The sequence below is a fragment of the Aspergillus tubingensis genome (assembly GCF_013340325.1).
Source record: "Aspergillus tubingensis WU-2223L DNA, scaffold_4, whole genome shotgun sequence".
In the NCBI taxonomy this organism is placed as follows: domain Eukaryota; kingdom Fungi; phylum Ascomycota; class Eurotiomycetes; order Eurotiales; family Aspergillaceae; genus Aspergillus; species Aspergillus tubingensis.
Window position 1 is genome coordinate 2,144,237 of NW_023336278.1, and position 20,530 is coordinate 2,164,766.

General features: G+C 52.5%; 6 protein-coding genes across 6 annotated transcripts; 4 read left to right on the forward strand and 2 right to left on the reverse strand.

Moving 5' to 3' along the window:
* Window positions 1-2,111: 2,111 nt before the first annotated feature.
* On the forward strand, window positions 2,112-7,028 carry AtWU_03257 (PT repeat family protein; the record flags this gene model as incomplete). Its single annotated transcript, XM_035498370.1, has 4 exons — window positions 2,112-2,379; window positions 2,460-6,488; window positions 6,558-6,756; window positions 6,959-7,028. 4 exons carry the CDS (start codon window positions 2,112-2,114, stop codon window positions 7,026-7,028), a joined length of 4,566 nt encoding a protein of 1,521 aa, XP_035354263.1.
* Window positions 7,029-8,694: 1,666 nt separating this feature from the next.
* AtWU_03258 (uncharacterized protein) lies at window positions 8,695-11,563 on the forward strand (the record flags this gene model as incomplete). Its single annotated transcript, XM_035498371.1, has 2 exons — window positions 8,695-8,803; window positions 8,883-11,563. The coding sequence occupies 2 exons, from the start codon at window positions 8,695-8,697 to the stop codon at window positions 11,561-11,563; spliced, it is 2,790 nt and encodes a 929-aa protein (XP_035354264.1).
* A 490-nt stretch (window positions 11,564-12,053) lies between these two features.
* AtWU_03259 (nuclear export protein Noc3) lies at window positions 12,054-14,123 on the reverse strand (the record flags this gene model as incomplete). Its single annotated transcript, XM_035498372.1, has 1 exon — window positions 12,054-14,123. One exon carries the CDS (start codon window positions 14,121-14,123, stop codon window positions 12,054-12,056), a length of 2,070 nt encoding a protein of 689 aa, XP_035354265.1.
* Window positions 14,124-14,388: 265 nt separating this feature from the next.
* AtWU_03260 (ribosome biosynthesis protein NIP7) lies at window positions 14,389-15,122 on the forward strand (the record flags this gene model as incomplete). Its single annotated transcript, XM_035498373.1, has 4 exons — window positions 14,389-14,407; window positions 14,473-14,894; window positions 14,944-15,045; window positions 15,099-15,122. The coding sequence occupies 4 exons, from the start codon at window positions 14,389-14,391 to the stop codon at window positions 15,120-15,122; spliced, it is 567 nt and encodes a 188-aa protein (XP_035354266.1).
* A 566-nt stretch (window positions 15,123-15,688) lies between these two features.
* AtWU_03261 (DCN1 family protein) lies at window positions 15,689-17,469 on the forward strand (the record flags this gene model as incomplete). Its single annotated transcript, XM_035498374.1, has 5 exons — window positions 15,689-15,772; window positions 15,890-15,933; window positions 16,674-16,744; window positions 16,798-16,972; window positions 17,043-17,469. 5 exons carry the CDS (start codon window positions 15,689-15,691, stop codon window positions 17,467-17,469), a joined length of 801 nt encoding a protein of 266 aa, XP_035354267.1.
* Window positions 17,470-18,010: 541 nt separating this feature from the next.
* On the reverse strand, window positions 18,011-18,899 carry AtWU_03262 (Mpv17/PMP22 family protein; the record flags this gene model as incomplete). Its single annotated transcript, XM_035498375.1, has 4 exons — window positions 18,011-18,067; window positions 18,127-18,393; window positions 18,451-18,726; window positions 18,795-18,899. The coding sequence occupies 4 exons, from the start codon at window positions 18,897-18,899 to the stop codon at window positions 18,011-18,013; spliced, it is 705 nt and encodes a 234-aa protein (XP_035354268.1).
* Between the last annotated feature and the right edge of the window lie 1,631 nt (window positions 18,900-20,530).

The window sequence follows — 20,530 nt, forward strand, 5'->3', positions numbered from 1 at the left end:
ACATGTAAGTGTAAAACAAATGGGGACTGGACTGGACTGGACTGGTACTTATTGACCTACATATGCTGTGCAGCGGGATTCGATGCGATCGGATCTATCTGTCTCTCCATCTATTCCCCAGGTAACTATCAGGTTTAGATCAGATTTGAGGTACTTTGGTATAGTTCCTCCTTCAATAATTGGTAAATTGGTAAAGGTGGCTTAACCAGAAACGAGCGAAGTAAATACTGCTAGTACTGGGTATTTTGTTGTTGTTGATATTGATGGACTTTTTTTTCCCTGTCTTCTGATTCGGGACGCTTTCCCGCCGGTGCCGAGTTGCCCTGCGAAAAAGTAAAAGGTCTTTTTCTTTTTCTTTTCGGCGAGCTGCGGGTGGAGGTGCCGGTGGTGCCACTAATTCAGCCTAGTTTAGTTTTCTAGTACTAAGAGAGTTCTCCACTATGCCGGGCCAGTCAGTCAGTCACTCGCTCCATCAGGGATTTTTTCTTTCTTTTGTTTTTCTTTTGGTTCAAACGTTCCGCTGAACATCATAGGGGAAAATCAGTCGCAGAAAAGAAGAACAGGAGAAGATAACTAACTGCAGCAGAGAAAATCCTGTTCCCAACTACATCCTGCATCAAACAAAACCTGCATTGTAAGCAGCAGCAGCAGTAGATGTTCCAGGAAGAATATGTAGTACCCTCACCAGTCCTCCGAACCGTAAGAGCTTGTGAAAGGCGCATGTCCAGGCTTATCTTGCATCGCAAGGTCTCTCATCGTCTCTCTTCTCACCTCGCATGATTGGTGCCCTCAAAGCCACACCACTTCACCGCATTTTTCCCTTTCCCAGGCGCTCGTTAGCTTGAAAAGGATCGGCGAATGTGATGCCAATAATTCCTCTCTTTCTTTTCCTCTCCGGACTGCGGCGCTTGTAATGCGAACGGCCTCTCATTGGAGCCGGACCAACGCCTGCGCCTCGGCTTTTCCAAGCAATCATTCCGGTCTGATATGGCTTGATCATTCATGCTTTTGCAACTCGCTCCTCGTAGGTTTTAGTATTAACCTTGGGTCTAATTCTGCCGTTTCCCCCCTCCCTCATTGATTGTGCCATTATCAGTGGTCATCCACACCCACCTCTTCCTTTGCCCCCCCCATCGAAGAGCGGGTGAGGAAAAAATCAAAACTATAGGTAGAAAAGTAGTTGTCCCCGGGCAATGGCATCATGGCGCGACCCTCCCAAACCAAAAAATCAAAATCAAAACAAATCCTTACTAGGCAGAAGGGGGAAAAAACTGGAAATCACTGTGACAACTGCAGCTGCCCCGCCAACTGACCGGGCTAATTAACGGCCATCCTTACACTAGAAGGAGTGGACTAGATAGATAGTCAGTCATCCTGGGTCCCCATCGGTCTTCCGTGGGGACCGTAGAGTATTATTATTATTTACTGGGAAGAATTAGATACCTACTTACTACTAGTACTACTAAGCAAGTAACTGACGGGTGCTGGTACTGGGTTGCTGGTGCTATTCTTGTCTTTCCTGTCCTGTCCTGTCTTGTCCGTACGGCGCTGCTCCGTCCTACCAGTAATTTTTTTTTCTCCTCCTCCTCCCCCTCCTCCCAATCTCTCCCTCTCCAACCTTTTGATTAGAATTTCCCCTCTCTCTTCCCAATCTTCTCTTTACCTCTACTTTACCTCTCTCATCATCCACCGCTGTTTGTTTGTACCCCCAAACAAAAGAGTCATTCTTATCAAACCCATCTTCCCATCTCTCCCCACCCCCCTCCAATCTCATCCTCATCTCTCCGCTGCCCCTCCAAGACATCCTCCCCCTCCCCTTACCTCCTCACTACTCCTCATACACCTTTCAATTCCACCTCGGGAGGGCACTGTCTTGTCCTACCACGCCGTTTGCCGCCTGATCGCCTGTATATTATTGCTTTTCCAGTCCATTGATATCCTTGCGGTGGCCCGTCGTCTGTTCTTGTCTTGATACCTCCAAGACTCTCAGAAAATCACAACAACAACAAAAAAGCCTAGTCGAGTCCAGCGTCTTACAGATTTATCTTCCTCTTTTTCTTCTGTTTGCGTCTGTTGCATCTTAACGACTGTTACGACCTTTTATGACCACAATGGCCCACCCCGCTGGTGAGACCGTCACAATCTCTGTCCGTCGTCCGATTGACGATCCCGTCTTCGTGGCCGGCACTTTCTCCGAGCCGCAATGGGAGCCCCTCGAGCTGAGCTCCAAGATGGTGGATACCGAACCGGATGAGGAGGGATTGGTTTCGACAGAATATCTTTTCTACCGCGAGTTGGAGCTGTCGCCTGGTCAATATCAATATAGATTCCGCGAGGGCGCTTCCGGCCCGTGGTTCCACGACGAGGCTGTCAAACACGGTACGCTTGAACCTTCTTTCCCCCGACATTGCATCATCGCGCAACCCATCTGAAGCTGACAAACTTACTTGCAACTACAGCCGCAGGGGAAGGAGGTCTGGTGAACAACTTTCTCACCGTCGGACCGAGCGGAGATGCCGCCGCAGAGACCGAGGAAGCCGCGCCGAAAGAGAACGGCGTCAATGGGGCCGCTGAGCATGCTGCCCCCGTACAGGAACCCGTCGTCGAGGAGAAGCAGTCCGAGCCGGTCCCCGAGCCGGAAGAAAAGAAGGATGCTGAAGTGACGGAGCCTGCCACCAACGGTGTCGCGGCACATGAGGTCAACGGAACGGAATCCGCCGAGCAAACCTCCGACTCCAAGCACGAAGACGTTACAACGACGAAGGCCGACGAGGCGACGGAAACACCTGCTGAGAGCCAGCCCGCACCGAAGGAAGCGGAAGAGGTTCCAGCTGCCCCCGCCGTCACCGAGGAGGTGAAGCCTGAATCTGACGTCCAGGTCAAGGCTGAGGAGCAACCCGAGACTTCGACAGAGAGTGCCACGGTCGCCGACACCGAAAAGGCCGCCGAAGAGCCTAAGCACACTGAGGTTACGGAGGAGGTCACGTCGAAGCCGGCAGAGTCTGCTCCAGAGCCCGCAGCGGAGGAATCGACTCAGGCTGAGGTTTCGGGAGAGCAGCCCGTCGTGGAGGGAATAACCCCCGAGGTTGCTGCCAAGGATGTTGCTGCTGAACCTGCTGTTGAAGAACCGGCCCGTGAGGAACCTGCCGCCGAGAAGCCGACGGAGTCTACTGTTGAAGAAGCTACTACGCAGGAGGCCCCCAAGGAAGAGTCCGCACCGAAGGAACCGGAGACCCCCGCCGCCGAGACGACTACCGAATCTACCGCAGAAGAGCCTACAAAGGAAGTGGAAGAGGTGAACACTACCGCTACCGAGACTGCCACTGAGGCTGCTCCCGAAGAGCCTGCGAAGGAGTCGGTTACGGAAGAAACAGCGGAAGCGCCCAGCACCGAGGTTCCGGCTACCGAGCCCGCTACGGAGGAACCTGCGCAGGAGGTCGCCAAGGAGGAAGTCAAGGCCGAAGAACCCGCCGAGGTGACCCCTGCTGTGGAGCCCACCGTCGAAGAGCCCTCGAAGGAAGTGACCAAGGAGGAATCTACTCCGGAGCCCTCGACTGCTGAGCCTGCCACGGAAACCACGGACAAGGCCACCACTGAAGAGGCCCCTGTGGAATCTGCACCTGTCGAGGAGCAGGCCAAGGAATCCGTTACCGACAAGGACGCTGTGGAGCAGCCCGCTGAGGAATCCGCCGCTCCTCAACCTTCCGAAGCCCCGGTCGAAGAATCTGTCCCCGAGAACACCGTTTCTGAACAGACAGCGGAGGTGGCTACCGAACCTGTCACCGAGACCCCAGTTGCTGATGAGCCCACTGAACCATCTGCGGAAGAAACGCACGCAGAGCCTGCTACGGAGAAGGTTGAGGAGCCCAAGACAGAAGAGCCTGCTGAAAAGAAGGCAACTGAAGGTGCAGCTGAAGCTTCGATTGAGACAGAGGAAAAGACTGCAGAGCCCGCAGAGGAACACCCTACGGAGGCAACCGTCGAAACCGCCGAGCCACCGGTCACGGAGAAGCCGACAGAGGAGCCCGCCGAACAGGTCACGGAAACCGCTGAAGAGGTTGCCAAGGAGGAGCCTGTCCAACAGGAGTCTTCTAACGAGCCTGTTACCGAACAGGCTGCTGTTGATGCTTCGACTGAAGAGACTACGGAAACTCCTGCTAAGGAAACCCCTGTCGAGGAGGTAGCGACTGAAACTGTTGCGGAAGAGGCACCTGTCGAGACTTCGACCACGGAGGTGGCTGAAGAAGCTGTTAAGGTTGACTCGGCTGTTGAAGAACCGGTGGCTGAGAAGCCTGCCGCAGAAGAACCTGCTGTCGAGGCTTCCGTTCCAGAGACGGCTGAGGATTCTCCCAAGGAGACTGCTGCGGAGGAAGTAGTGGCTGAGGCAGTTGCGGAAGAGCCTGCTGCTGAGACCGTCGCTTCGGAGACTGTTGAAGAGACCGCCCAGCCTGCTGTTGAGGAACCGGCCACGGAGACTTCAGCCAAGGATGTTGTTGAAGAGCCTGCTCAGGAGCCTGCTGCTGAAGCCACCGCTACAGAGGCCGAGGTATCTGCCCAGCCAGCTGATGAGGAGCCGGCTGCTGAGAAGCCTGTTGTCGAGGAGCCCGCCCCTGAAGCCACCACGCAGACCGAGGAATCCGCATCGGAGCCTGTCGTCGAACAGACTGCTCAGGAGACCCAGGCCGAGGAAGTTGTCGAGCAACCGGCTGTTGAAGAGCCGGTTGTCGAGGAACCTGTGGCCGAGAAGACAGTTCAGGAAGAAGAACCCGTCAAGGAAGACGAGCCTGAAGTGACGGTTGCACATGAAGAGACTGTGAAGGAGGAAGTCCCGGCTCCCCAGGAGCCTGCTCATGAAGAAGCTGCTCCCGCAGTCCCCGAGTCGCAGGAGACTGCTGAGGTCGCTGCTGAAGAGACCAAGGAGGCGGTTGCTGAAGAGCCTGAGCACGCAGCTGACGCTCCGGCTGCTGAAGAGCCGGTGAAGGAGGAAGTCGTCGCGGAGACCAAGCCTGAAGAATCCCTTCCCGAGGAATCTACTAAGGAGCCTACCGCGGAGGAGCCTACTGTGCAAGAATCCCAGCAGACCGAGGAGCCCATTGAGGACACCGTCGCGGACGAGTCGACGGACGAGTCCTCCAACTTGGCTGAGTCTACTGTCGCTACGACTGCTGGAGATGAGATCGTTTTTGACAACCAGTCGACCAAGGAAGCCGAGCCAGTCACCGAAGAGCTTGTCGAGGAGCCTGCTGTCGAGGAACCTGTTGTCGAGGAACCTGCCGTCGGGGAAACTGTCAAGGAGGCTGTCGCTGAAGAGCCTGCCGCCACGCAGCCTGTTGTCGAAGAGCCTGCTGTTGAGGAACCTGTTAAGGAGGCTGTTGTTGAGGAGCCTGCCGTCGAGCAGCCTGTTTCGAAGGAGCTCGTCGTTGATGAGCCTGCTGCCACTGAGCCTGTCGTCGAAGAGCCTGCGGTCGAGGAACCTGTCAAGGAGGCTGTCGAGGAACCTGCTGTTGAGGAGCCTGCTGTGAAGGAGGTTGTCGTTGAGGAGGCTGCCGCCACGGAACCTGTTACCGAAGAACCCGTCGCCAAGGAAGCCGTCGAGGAGGTTGCCATCGAGGAACCTGCTGTCGAGGCGCCTGTTACTCATGAGGCCGAAAAGGAGACTGCTGAGGAGCCGGTTGCGGAAGTTGCCCAAGAACAAGCGGCAGCTGAGTCGGTCACCGAGCACTCTGAGAAGGAGGCCGTTGCTGAGGCTGCTGTTGCGGCAGTTGCAGCAGTCGCGGCGGCGGAGATTGTCGACAAGGTTGCTGAGCCAGCTGTTCAGGAGCCCGTTGCTACCGAACCGGTTGTTGAGGCCGCAACCGTTGAAGCTACTGAGGCTCCGGTTGAGAAGGAGGTTGCTGCCGCAGAGCCTGTCCCTGAGACCCACGAAGAAACGGCCAAGGCCGAAGAGGCACAGGAGCAGAAGGCTGCGGAGGAAGCTGTCGCACAGGTTGAGGAACAGGTTACCGAGCCGGTGCATGCGCCCAAGGATGAGCCGGCTGCAGTTGAGACTATCGTCGAGCCTGTTGCTACCGAGGAAGCCCCGAAGGCCGAAGTTGCTGAGGCTGTTAGTGTCGAGAAGGAGGAACCTGTCCAGGTTGAAACCGTCAGTGAGCCGGCCCCGGCTGAGCCTCAAGCCAAGGAAGTGCCTGTGCCTACCGAGGTGGAGGCTCCTGTCGAGGCCAACATTGTGACAGCACACGAAGAGCCTATTCCTGAGACGGCCAAGGAGGCCGCTCCTGAGGAGTCTGCCAAGGATAGCATCTTTAGCCCTGAGGTTCTTGGCGCAGGTGTTGCTACTGTTGCTGCCGGTGCTGCTATTACCGCCGGAGTGTATGCGGCCACTCACAAGGAACACGAAGCTGTTCCTGAGCACGTTGAGTCCAAGCAAGTTCCCGTCCAGCCTGAGAGCGCAGATAAGGCAGTCGTCGCCGAAAACAAGCCTACCGAGCGTAAGCACCTCTCAAGTCCTGCAGCGAATCAGCTGGAAATTACCGAATATGGAGTTGACCCTATCACAGCAGTTACCGAGGCACCTTCTACCGAGCAGCCTTCTGCATCCACCCAACAGCCCCATGTCGAAGACGATGCCGAAGACCAGACCAAGAAGGCTTCCGAGCCCCAGCCCGCCACCGAGCCCGCCGCGCAGTCCGAGAATGCCGCCGACAAGGCAGTTGCCACCAAGGGCGACGAGGAAGATCGTGCCCAAAGTCAAAACCGGTCAGTCACAGCTGTTTCTCTGAACCGTAAACATGACAGCTGGTTTAAGACCATCCTTCGGGCTGTGTTCACCAATTTCTTTGGGGCTATTTTCTCGCCGTTCCGTCGCCGTGGAAGAAACAACCAGTAGATTCGTGTCGGGTGTTGAAGACCGAGACGTTTATTGTTCATGATTGTGGTTGCCAAAGCTAATATGGTTCAGGAATCTGTTCTTGATGAGCGTTTTTGCTGCACCATTGCTAGCATTTGTTTGGCATGCATATACCCGATGATTGTTCGAAGTTGCCGAGTTTGCGCGCCCACCAGTTTATCCATCGATTCCCCTGTATTTGGTATTCTGCTGTCGAGCTGTTTCGCTCTCCTCTCAAATTGTCTGAATTATTGATTCCGCATTTTTAATCGTTCATTCCTTTTGTCAGATTGGTAGTAGTTCTGTTGCAGTTTTCTGCCAGTATGTAATGATGTGCATGATGATATGATATAATGATATGATTTTAGAAATACTTTGAGAATCCTTTTTAGCTAGTAGACATTTAGTAGGACCTGGCCTTCATTTGTCCTAAACTTAGCCTATAAAGGTTGGTTGTTGCTCGGTGTCTGTATGCTGAGGGCTTCTCCATCGTAGGAATCTCCAATAAACACAATACTCCTTTGAAATATCTCCCCAGCACCCTGATTTACGTTGGAAAACAGTAGACTCTCGAGAAAGAACCTCGTTCTACCTAAAAACACCACTCTCACATCATGCTCAAGATTAGACCACCTCATCAAGACAACCGAGAAACTCAAGCATGCGTTGTAATTGCTCCATCCCCGAACCCTAATATTTACATCATCAGACACAAGATATAACTCTCGTAACCTCTGAGCATTCAACTACAAGCCTAATCTCGAATATAAGCTTTTATACAGATAGCCACATCCATATCCCTTAACCCATTCCTCCAGCACATCTCAGACCTCACATCCACCACCAAACCTACAACCCTACAGAGCACATAGCAGAAACAAAGATTCACACGAATTCACCACCGTCATATCCCTCCCAGCCACCCTCCCCTAATCTCATCAGCGATATCAAGTAGATAATCCTCACACTCATACAGAAGCACCCTGGTCCAGCACTCATTCACTACCCCTATCAACCACACATATCCCCTCCAAACCCACAGCAGTAGAAACAAGTAACACCAGCACCCACATAACATGCAAACATGCATACAGACAAAACACAACTGCATACATCTAGTAGAAAATGTTGTTTACCGACTCACTCCTCGTTTCCTCATCTCGTATCATCCATCCATCCATCCATCTTCGTGTTGTGTTGCGTTTTGTCGCGTCTCGTTTCGATTTTCATCTTCACGATACGCCATCATCACGAATCCAGATACGGACAGAACTTACTACTACCACTACTAACGTTACGCTGTGCAGTGCTGTGCTTTGCTTTGCTTAGTCGTAGATACGTACGTACGCACGCACATCACATCATTCAAGATTGATTGATCCCCTTTTGCTCACAGCTTAGTCGTCAATGCGTCCTGCTGTGATTTACCGTGCCACGTTCCTTTTGATCCTTTTTCGTTCCGCTCAGCTTTGGCAGCGTCTGCGTGAACGGGAGAATCAGAAGGTTAGGGATAGGGAGGGGAAGGAGCCTAATCTTTGAGTTGAGTTGAGTTAAGTTGGTTTGGTTGGGAAAGGTAGAGTGTTATCTTCTTCTTATTCTTGTGATTCAGATATTGTGCCTGCTAGGATTGAGGAGTCAGATTGCTCACACTGTGCTAGATACAGAGCCCGGTTCCATCCATTGATTGGATTTGATTAAGCTGGTGAGTTCTGATTTATCCTGGGGAACTTGAAATCATACAGAAGGAAATAAAGTGAGAAGTAAGTAAAAAGACACAGCTAACCATGCTAGCATACTGCTTCTTCATCATGTCGGTCAATGAGGGAAATGCGTGGGCTCTGCGACGGGCCAAGGAGAGAGAACAGATGAGATTGAGCGGTGATACTGAGCAGGGTAGTCTTTCCTCGATGAAAAGTGGTATGTGTGCTTCTTTTCTTCATCTCATACTGCAAGGAAAAGAAAGGAATAAAGAAAGAAAGCTGACAAAAAGAAACAGTTAAAACGATCTCGCCAGAACTAGGCAAATTGGACTTCGACTCCGACCTCGCTCTACCAATGCCAAATCCTCGCACTGCTCGAGCCAACTCGATCGTAAACGACACTCCCCCTAGCTTGCCTACCAGTGGAAGCGGGAGTGGAGGTCTCTGGAGCAGAAGCATTGCTAAGAAACGCTCGTTCACTGAACCGGGTCGTTTAACAGCGGCGGCAGCATCAACATCAGCGACTGGTGAGAAAAAGTCGGAAAAGAAATCAACCTTCAAGGCGCTCAAGGCCAAGCTCAGCTTCAAGGATCTAAAGAAGGAGTTTCGCAAGGAGGTCCCACCGGCAAGTACGATGCCGAAAATCACTATCCTCCGGGATGATTCTTCTTCTTTAGATTCTTTCGCTGCAAAGGGGAACAATTTCGAAGTCGAGAGGCTGTACACTCCCAGACCAAGGGTGATGGAGGTGGGTTCGGGGTCATCATCGCTGTCACGGAAGTCAAGTGTGATTCGGTTGGATGATTGTTTGAAGGATTTCGATAAGGCGTCGGATTCTTCTGTGCGTACGCCCATGAAGGATGGTGGTGGTGGTGAAGGCGCTAGATTCAAACACTCGCTCATCCACAGCAATGAAGCGGAAGAGGGACATACTTCGACTCTGCTCGATGCCGTTCTCCTGAGCGGATCGTCACCAGCTGCCCGTACAGGAGAGTTCAGAAATAGCAGGCTGCCAGAGGTCGTCAGTACACCTCAACGCGCATGCAGTTATGCAGCTGAGCCAGCGTCTCCCAAGAGTGCGGCATCCACGGTCCGCGAGAGCGAAGCTGCACGCACGTACTCCCCATCGGTGTATGAGACGATCTTGTCTGATAGAACGTCCGATCTGCCACGTCGCGATCACGGGGTGACCAGCATAAAGGAAGTCATTTCGCTCACGCCAACCCGGGACAGTGACTCGTCCGTCAAGAAAGGTTCCGACACCCGTCTGTCGGCATTGGCGTCTCCTGCGTCGACATTCCACGCCGGTCCTGAAGGCTCGTCTAGCGAATACGTTACCAATCAGGTCCCCGTCGATAGAGCGCAGCTTCTGGGTTCCACTGGTCGGGGTGGCTTCGCCCCTACGCCGCCAGACCCAAGTTATCAAAACACGGCAGCGCTGGAGGAGCAACTTGCTTCGCACGTAGAGCAGCTCCATTTCCACGTGCAGCATGCGGCCAGTAAACTCGTCAAGACGTTCGAGGACAAGAATGCCTGGCACATGGACCAAGTTCTTCGCCATGTGGACACGATGGTTGACCTAGCTCAGGCCATCAACAAGAAAGCGGCTGCTCAGACTGAGCTACTGAAGGAGGCACAGACGGCCGTTGCGGATGTCAGGGCTCATATCGACACGCTGCGACGCGAAGTGCGCGTCATCAAGTCGAAAATCATCACTGCAATCCACGAGGAAATTGGCAAGCTCAGGTACGACCTCCAAGAGGAGGGTAAGCTTGGCCCTGGCAACCCAGCATCTGAGGGCATCTTGAACCCCCGTGCTGGGCTGCAGGGCCCGTCGATTCCTTTGATGGTGAACCGAGACTTGAGCGCGCAGGATGATGGGAGGGACAAGTTGCTGCCAAGAAAAGAAGATGAGAAGTATGGTGAGAGGAAGAAGAAGAACGAGCAAGAGGAGAATAAAGAAAGAAAACAAGCAGCCCCGTCCAGCGTGTTACGCAGTGCCAATCTTGTGAATAGCTCGTCCTCCGCTTACCTGAGCGTCAGAGACCATCAGCACCAAATCACTGAAAAGCGAGTTGCCTGGAAAGATGACTACGAGGACACTTCAGGATCCCCCACTCCCAAAGCATCTACTTTCCTCGATCTGCCAGACCTGCTCGTGCCAGCAATAGAACAAGCCGAAGCCTTACTCACATCTGCTGCACAAGCCAAGATGGACAAACCTGCACCTAAACGCAGCTTCTTCAACCTACTTCGTCACCGTGACAGTGACAATAACGCCAGCCGCACGCAGGAGAACAAACCTCAACCTGTCGACAACAACAAGGCACAAGACAAGCTTACCACTCCCAATCCCAGCCACGATCCAAGCCCGGACCCCAGCACCATCCATCCAGTCCTACGCACCCCCGAGCAAAGCAAAATCCTCGCCGAGCGCGATCTCGAACGCATCCGTCTCGAGAAGCACCAGCTGGCCATGCTGACGACTCCAAGTCCCACGCCTGCTCGACGTCCCGGCGTGCTCAAGCTATCGAAATCTCACTCTTCAATCGGCGGTGCTGGCACTTCTACTCCTGAGAGTACCTCCTCCTCACCTCCTACTCTGCACGGCTGGCCTCTTCCAGATGTGTACAAGAATAGGCTGCCTGCTGTGCCGTCTCGCAGCTTGAACTCAACTCCCCAGCAGCAGCAGGGCTTCGATAACCCGTACCCGATTTTCAGACATCCTGTTCCTGCCTCGACTGCGTCTGGCTCAATTGGTTCTACTACCACTAATACTACTCCTGTCGGGCTCTCGCCTTCGCAGGGTAGTACTGGTAGTCGTACTGGTGGTCCTCCTCCCAGACCTCGTCGTCCGCCTCCGCTTCCGCTTGAGCTGATTTCTTCGAATACAACCACTACTACTGTTAGTCTTGGACGGAAGAGAGAGGGGTCGGGAAGACATCGGAGTGGGACGTTGGAGAGGGTCGATGAGTAGGAATTCATAGTGATGGGTTGGTGAAAGTATGATTGATGATAGTGGAATGGCTGGCTGGCTGGCTGGTTGATTGTCAGTCAAGTCTCAATTGCTTTCTTTGTTTTCTTTTACTTATGAGGTGGACGATGTCATGCCTTTATGTTTTATTGAGATTTATCATGACGAGCGATGGTATGTTTCTTTTTTTCTCATTGACAGCCAATTGAGCGGGTATTATGAGATTATTGATGGGATTGAGGTGAGGTGTCAATGGGTGTTTTAAGGGCATATTTATGGATTCGGAGTTCGGAAAAGGAAGTTAAAAGGAAAAAAGGGAGTTCTCTGAGTTTCTCATTTGTTTCAGTTTACCGGGTATCGGATACTCTATGGGAATGGTGAAAAGATAAAGATAATGATAATGAATAAAAAAAGATTCATAATGTGATGCGAAATAGTAGTAAGGGAAAGGCGTAAGATAGATAAATTTGACCCGCTAATTAAAACAATGACTCTATTTCCGCGTCGCAATCATCTTCTCTACATCCAACGCAGCATCCCGAACCTGAGGACAGTAATGCTGGCGCAACAACTCTCCCTCCCAGATCGTGCCCGCGAAGACATTAGTCGCCTCGATATCGGTAGCGTACGCATTGAACACACCGTCTCCCTTGCGCTCGTCACTGTGCCAGAGCGAGGAGATGCGACGTGCATTATGCTTGGCCACCTGGTTCATGAGCGAGAGTGTCGCGAGGGCGGACTTCTCGGGCAGCTGGAGCGAGGATGTCATCAGGCGCTTGGAGAAAGAGCCTAGGCGGACGGGAGGGGGCATTCCGTGTGCGCGGGAAATAAGAGTAGATTGCAAGCAGCGAAGGAGCAGCACCATGGGCGTTTGGAAGTTGACCTTCTTCCTGGATCGGTAGGCCGGGTTTGCTTCGGGAGAGTTAGGGTCAGGGAGGCGGAGGGATTTGTCGGGGTTGAATTCGACGTCGGGGTTGATGGAGAGGTTGTAGAGCGAGCGGTAGAGGTGTTTTACGAAGAAACTCAGGTCCAGGTGGAGTGTGCTGGCGGCTTTGCTGGCGTCTTGTCCTTCCAGGAGGGCAAAGGCTGTGACGGTACAGAGGAGGGCTTCGCGCTGGGCGTCGCGGGTCGTGGCTGGCTCCGCTTCATTGGTTTCGTCTGTCTCCTCTTCCTCTTCTTCCTCCTCGGCTCGATCGGCGTGGCCGATCAGGTCCTTGAGTGCTTCCAGCAAGTCACCGAAGAAGTCCTGGTTGATCAAGTGGGCGTACTTGGCCAGACCTTCGAGGACGGGGCCCATGAGCTTGGGGATGCGGAGCTTGAGGATTCGGAAGTAGACGCCGAAGACGAGCTTCAGCGTCTCTGCCTGGTTCTTGTCTCTCTCCTCGTGGGAGACCAGGGCGTCGGCCTCCTTCATGTCCTTCTCGACTGCTTTGCGCTCCTTCTGGACCTTGCGTTCCCGCTTGGTGCGGAACTCGCGCTTCTGCTTGGGCTTCTTGCCGAATTGCGGGGTCTCCTCTTCTTCTTCGCGATCGATTCTGTCTCTTGACGCCTTGCGGGAGAATTCGGACAGCAGACGGAGGTGGAGGAAGGTATCCAGGACGGTCTCGTTGATGCGGAATTCCTTCGCCTTCATCATCTTCGACAGCAGACGGACAGCCTCGAGGGATACAACTCCGTCCTCGTCCCTTATGAAAACCTCCTCCATCGTCTCCCGACATTTGACGAAATCGGCATCGACTTGTTTCCGGGCGAGGCGGTTGACGAGAATCTTCAAGAGCTCGCTACGGAAGTTGAAATGCGCCACGGAAAGGAGAAGGTTGCAGGCGCAGTTGATCGCAATGCTCTTGAGGCCAGGGTCCACCTGGGGGCCGTCCTTCTTGGCTGGTTTCGTGAGATCCACCAGCTTCTGGACGTAATGCTTGTAGTTCGAAAGGAGGGATTGTTCGAATGTCCGTAGCTTGCGCACTTCCTTGGAGATTTTCGCGGACAAGTCTTCGTCGCCGAGGGGTCGAATTCGGTAGCCAGGAATAACGTCCTTGTACACTGCGGCCTGGGCGGCCAAGGCCAGTTTCTTGATCGCAACATGCTCTCCCCTCTCCATGATTTCGGCCATTGTCTTGAATAGCGGCATGTTCTCTTCCGGATCTTCGTTGATTAACGTAGCAAGTCGGGCAAGTTCCTCCTTGGTCTGGATAATTTGCAGCTTCAATGGGATTTTCGGCTTCTCTTCTTCAACCTCTTCCTCATCTTCATCGGAATCCGCACCCTCCATATCCTCGTCGTCATCGGTACCCAGAAAGCTGTCGGAGTCTTCAGCCTCTGCCTCAGGTTCTGGTTCCGCCACATTTTGTAGACCCTCCGCAGTCTTGATAGGCAATCTCGTTTGTTCCTTGTCCTTCTTGCCCAATTTGCGCGGGCGCTGCTCATAGTCTTGTTCGAGGTCCCACTCGGCGGCATTGCTGTAGAAGTCGCTGGTAGACGCACCACCGGAGGATTTGGAGCCACGCTCCTCATCTCCAGGAGGGCTCACCCGTCTCCGTTTAGTCGTACGTGCAGGAGCCATTTCGCGGTGCCTGGGGTATATTCTGGGGTGTGGTAGCGGCAAGTTGTTTGCGCGGGTTGACTGTCCGAAACTTTTTTTCTGCGGTGCCAAGACCTGGACGCTAAAGGCGGCCGCTCCACCTTGTCTAGAATTTTTGTTCCCGCGGAGCTTCGACTTACAAAGGCTGCATCGCAATCGCGTCTGGAAATCTTCCTGCGCTTTTCTGCTTGTTTATATTCTATTCAGTTTTCGCGTCTAGTGCAGTGAACTGAAACAGTCTTTCAAGATGCGTCAACTCACCGAAGGTAGGTGCAACCATCTCCGTCTGTTGTGATTCTTGCGCATGGATTCTCATATCGTTTCTGCATAGAGGAAACCCGGACTCTGTTCGAGAAGTTGGCCAATTACACTGGAAGGAGTCTTAACAACCTGATCGCTCCTCCTTCTGCCTCCGAAGATGCCAACGACCGCTATGTTTTCCGTCTCCACGGCAGCAGAGTATACTACCTGAGACTTTCCCTGGCGAACCTCGCAACCAGCATCCCTCGCGCCAACCTCCTCACCCTCGGAACCTGCATCGGAAAGTTCACCAAGACCGGAAAGTTCAGAATCCAGCTTACGGCTTTGGATGTCCTCGCTCCCCATGCGCGCTACAAGGTGTGGATCAAGCAGAACGGTGTGATGCCGTTCCTCTATGGCTCCAACGTGGCCAAGGCCCACGTCGGAAGATTCAGCGAGGACTGCCCGGAGAATGCGGGTGTCATTGTTATGGATATGAATGATACGCCATTGGTAAGAGACCCTTGGCTGGATTGAGGTAACCAAGGCTGATGGACAATAGGGATTCGGTGTGACTGCCCGGTCGAGTGCTGAGACCCGGAGACTGGAGCCCACAGCCAACGTGGTGTTCCGTCAGGCAGATATTGGAGAGTACCTGAGAGAGGTAAGTTGATGAAGTATCATATCCACCGTATCAAATTGCTAACTTTCCCCTAGGAAGATACTCTGTTTACGACCTAAGCCAAAGCCTTGCATACGCGGGATCGAACATGGGAGATTCATACTAGATACCTGGGCATTCTCGCAGGAGTTCTGGAGTCGTCTGTCTGTACATTTAGAAAAGTGTTTCTCAATTCACCTTATCCATCTATTATCTCATGATTATTTTCTGTGATCTTGCTCTGCTGGACACCTGTAGCATGATAAAAGTAGACTAAACTGTTACAGACATTGCTGTATCTCCTAGCATATTAAGTAGCAAGCCAATTACACCGAATGGCAGGCGTGAGTGGTGGTGTTGGGAAATGTGATGTGAAGCTGGCAGAATGTTAGAATATTAGATGCGGGGCACGTGCACGGGCACCTCTCACTCAGCGAGCTCGATTCGGAGATGTGAAGTTTCCCCATCCAGTCATTTGAGCAGCGGATTAACAACACTTCTGTATATTTCCTCACCTTGCAGCCTGTGTGCTCACAGCCACCAACATTCCACATCTTCACTCCCACGTTGGCTTCCTAACGAGTCCCTACATCCCCCTCCATCAGCCAATATCTTCCCCGCAGGCCACTGCCTGCCTCACCCCACCATGCCGCCTTACTCTACTGCTCAGAAGCAATGTATAATGCAATTCGTGAACCTCACCCAAGCCAAGGATGCAGTAGCTGCAAAGGTATACACTGTCTCATTGCTTCTTTTGCCCTTCCCTCGGCAGATGCCATATCGCCCAACCAGTCTTATCTGCGCTCATCACGTGTTCCTCCATGACTGACTTGTCGTATGCATATAGTTCTTGAAAGCTTCTCGCTGGAATGTGGAACAAGCTCTTGATGCGTGAGTATATGAATTTGTGTTCTATTCTCCCTCTCTTTTACTTCCTGGCTATGCTATCGCGTTTCCACTCTTGTGGCCGCGGTCCAAGGGACCTGGTCATCTTATACCTACCTCGCTTGGTTATTTCAATACGTTAGGCCTGGCGTCGTCTCATCTGTCTGTATCCCTCGTCCGGCGGGACTGAATCAAGGTACTGTTAGGTGTTGGTGCAGGCTGTCCTGAAACACCTCATTGTTCAACCATGAACGCATGCCGTCCGGCGGTACAGCTGAAGACGTAAATCTGACGCCGTCAGAAGCCATTCTGTCGCATGCGATGTGCAGTAAAACGACTGTCGATTGAGATTTTGTCATCTCTAAAGGCTTTTTCTTCGGCAGCTTCAGACAAGAGACCTCCACAAGCGTGTAGTATGTCTGTTATCAGATTTCGACATCGATATCGTTCAGCCAGATTTACCTACACTTTACCTGGCATCCGTGCGCTTAGAGAATCTGCCTTGAGGTCTATCTCCCAATCATTTCAATGATCAAACTATTTCTGCTTCTGCAGGATACCTAGCACAGAAGCAGAAAGAACGGGACATTTACACATGAGACCACCCAGCCTGCGTGTTAAAATCCGAGCATGCATCAGAGTCCCACCGACTCTAGCACTGTCTACATCTTCTGCTTCATACACCCACCAACATATGATTCAACCCACTGATCTCAAACAGTCGCTAATTCCAACCTCACCTCCAGATACTTCCAAAGCTCCTCCGGCGCCGGCGGTAGCACATCCTCACTGAGCAAAATCTTCGATAGTTATCGAGGTTCGTCTGCCCTGCCCTACCACCTTATTACAACCCAAACTAACCTCCACCAGATGCCCCAGAAGACAACCCCGACGGGATCGGCATCGAAGGAGCGATGAAATACCTCGGCGACATCAAAGTCGGCCTCGACGAAGTAACATGTCTAGGAATCGCCGAACTGCTCAAATCCCCCTCAATGGGCGAATTCACCCGCGAAGGCTTCATCAACGGCTGGAGAATGACTGGGTAGATAACCCCCTCCCATATCCACACATACATCCCCAAACACAAACTAATATACGTGAAAAAAATATAGATCCGACACCATCGACAAAATGATCGCCCACGCCGCGGACATCCGCGCGCGCATCCCCATCCAACCGGACCTCTTCCGGCGGGTGTACCGCTTCACCTTCCCACTCTGCCGCATGCAAGGCCAGCGGAACCTGCAGTTCGAGATCGCGGCGGAGCAATGGCGGCTGTTCTTCACGCCGCAGAATGGCGGGGTGCAGTGGAACACGGAGTCGACTCCGTGGTTGGATTGGTGGATTGAGTTCCTGCAGGAGAGGGGGGGAAGGCCTGTGAATAAGGATCTGTGGGAGCAGGTGGAGGTGTTTATGCGGAAGACGATGGAGGATGAGAACTTTGGGTGGTGGAGTGCGGATGGGGCGTGGCCGGGGGCGTTGGATGATTTTGTGGAGTGGGTGCAGAAGAAGAGGGGGGAGGATATGGAGGTTGAGTAGGTCTCTTGAATTCTATCATTCTTGATGTGGTATTTGACTAGTAGTCTACGACGACGGCTAGGTAGATAAATGGGATGGGTTTATGATTATTATTACTATTACAGGTGGAGGGGTGGTCAGGGATGGTGTAGGGAATCTTTAAATCTTGGTATTTTGTTATAGGTATGAAACTATGGCGACAGTGATAGACAGAAGAGGTATGCAGCATGGTGGTGTCGCCAAGGAAGAAGAGAATAGAAAATCGATAAAACATATTCATCATAACAGGGGCAGGGCAAGCATATCTTCATCTCGACGCCAGAGCTCCATCATCAGAGGTATATCCGGGTCAGATTAGGATGTCATGGGGGTAATAAAATGTATGACAGGGAAAGGGTGGACTTTCCGATAAGGTGGCTGGGCTGAGGCAGCCGCTCATTCCGGCAGTCTCTCGGGTTCGGGAGACGTACCCGAGTGAACGGACTGCTCTAACTGACCATTATTGGAAAGTCCACACTGCCCTGTCGGTAGTCATAAGCTAGATACAGTGTATTTACATCGTTTACCGGTAGTCGCCCTTGTCGTACTCGCTACCGGGTCCACGGCGTTGGTCGTAGCGCTGTCGTGCTAAGGTTAGCGACTGGTCGCGTCGGCGGGATCGTCACGTAGCTGATTTACCTTGCGGAGAGCCTCAAGACGCTTCTTCTTGGTGTGCGTGTTGACGTAGGTTCCAATGACGAACCCGACAATGTTGAAGAAAGGCACCCAGGTGTGCTCGGGGAGGAACTTCTGGGCAAAGGCCAGCGCGATGGGCGAGGTGACCCAGCTGACCTTCATGACGGGCATGAAACCGGCCCGCACGGTAGCGCGGACCTGGTGGAAGGTGCGCGCGCCCGCGATGACCGCCATGCAGCACAGGTACACGGCGTTTTGGATGGGGGAGACCTGCGTCGCGTCAGCATTCCAGTCACATGTCAAAATGGAGATTCAGATCGAACATACCAACAAGTTGCTGGCAAGGATCTGCAGGATCTTGGCCTTGATGCTAGTCCGGCCAGCGAAGACCCGCTGCAGAATTCCAATGAGGAAGTGGCCCAGCGGGGCGCTGATGAACATTCCGTAGAGGGCCATCTTGGGGACGCGGGCGCTGAAGTAGTGACCGTGCTTGCTGACATCATGGGCGATCCACGAGGCCAGGATTTCTTGCAAACTGGACAGGACACCGGAGGTCAACATCTTGGTGCGCAGGGGGTTCGACTGCAGTTGGCGAAGGTAGAGCTATAATGGACGCGCATTGTCTCAATCAGTGGACTGTAAACACGCATCTACACAGGCGCAAAACATACAGCGAGATAGCCATCGCCAGTCAACCGGTTTCCAACCTTGTGGACCAATTCCTTTGTATCCTCCCGTATCGAGGTGACGGCCTCGTCCTGGAACTTGGCAGACATTTTTGCTGATTTGGTGGATGTGGTTGAGGGTGTGGGTGAGGCTGAAGGTGAGGAAAGAGAAGAAGATTAAGCGCGCGCGATATGGTCAATTAAGAAGGACGGGAGCCAGAAGACGATAAAGTCACGAAGACGGCAGCTACGGAAATTACGGGACACGGTCAGCCAAGCCAGACAAGGGAGTGGGGTGGGAACCACAATGGAGATTTGGTGGAGATGGATAACGAGAGGAAGAGGAATGAAGTGGGTTTTGGGTTGGGGAAAGAAGGTAGGACAGACAGACAGACAGAGGTGAGGTGAGATTTGAGATTAGGTGGAAAACATGGGGTTGGCGACGGAAGATGCGCTGTCCCGCATAGAACGGCAGGGAAAAGGAGGAGCAGGGGGGGAGAGGGAGATGAGATTGTTGGCTGATGGATGATTTGTTGATGGGCAGCAACAGCAACCCGCCAGCCAAAACAACTAGTAACTTAACGAGGCTAAGGAACGAACGGGAACGAGTCAAGGGAAAAGGAAGGAGGCTGGTTTGTTCGGGTGGATGAGCCAAAGCTTACCGAGGTCGGAAGAGTTCCTGAGCGAGTCTGAAATGAGATGCAGCAACACAGACAATATGGGGAAGGTCAACGCGGATAAGAGCAGTGAGAGAGACCCAGTCAATAATAATAGTAAATCCACGGATCAATTCAATGGAGGGACCAACACCTGCCCTAAGCTGACAGGAATCTAGTTCTAACTTCACCAAACACTGCCAGTCAAGTCAATTCGACTAGCGAGTGAGTAGATAGTTAGATAGATATTTAGTTAGTAGTAGATAGCAGTGATTAACAGTATTGCTGTTGGGAATGTGGAGGAGGAAAGCAGTCAATAATCAAAGACAATAATAATAATTTCACTGTCGGTCACTTCATCGGCAAATGGCGAATGTCGCCGCTTTAATACCCGGACCTCGGGCTGCCCGCCTTTCGGTCAGCTCCGACATGCGGGCAAGCATCTATCTTAAGGGTTTCCATGTCCACCTTTCCGATGCCTCGCTATATTTGCTAATGTTCTCTGCATTTTCCAGGCATTATCTGAATCTGGAATATATATATAGTATTGGTCTCATCATGATCGCTTTTCAGGCATATCTCGAAAATCCGGTATTTCCTGATGGTCTATACCCTAAGAGGAAAGGCACTGGCCCAAAAGGTGCACGCCGAGTGCAGCCAGGAACAGAAAATAATTCAGCTTATTTTCAATATATCACTCATTTTGGGTATTCTTCTGATTCTATATCTGCTCTGCACAGTCTCTATCCACTAACAACTGCACAGGTAGAAAATGTAGCTCATATAATGCTGCTTATATAGAGATGAATGCTTCATCACAGCCCTAGGCCTTGCCTTTATGGCACTCCCAATCTGTAGGCCAAGTGCATGTTAACCTAGCGTTCACAATGCTTCTGCTACCGTGCTGGCAAGCATCTCATTGCGAATGCTCGTTTGAAGCGTTTGAGTGCCGAGCCCTTTGGACCCGGTCTGTGGTGAAGAGGCCTAACACGTCCACATCTCACACGATGTCTCAACGAACACTCAGACGTGTTTCCTTTCCTCACAGGAAGTCTTCATCATCAGAAGGCATCCTTTGAATCATCA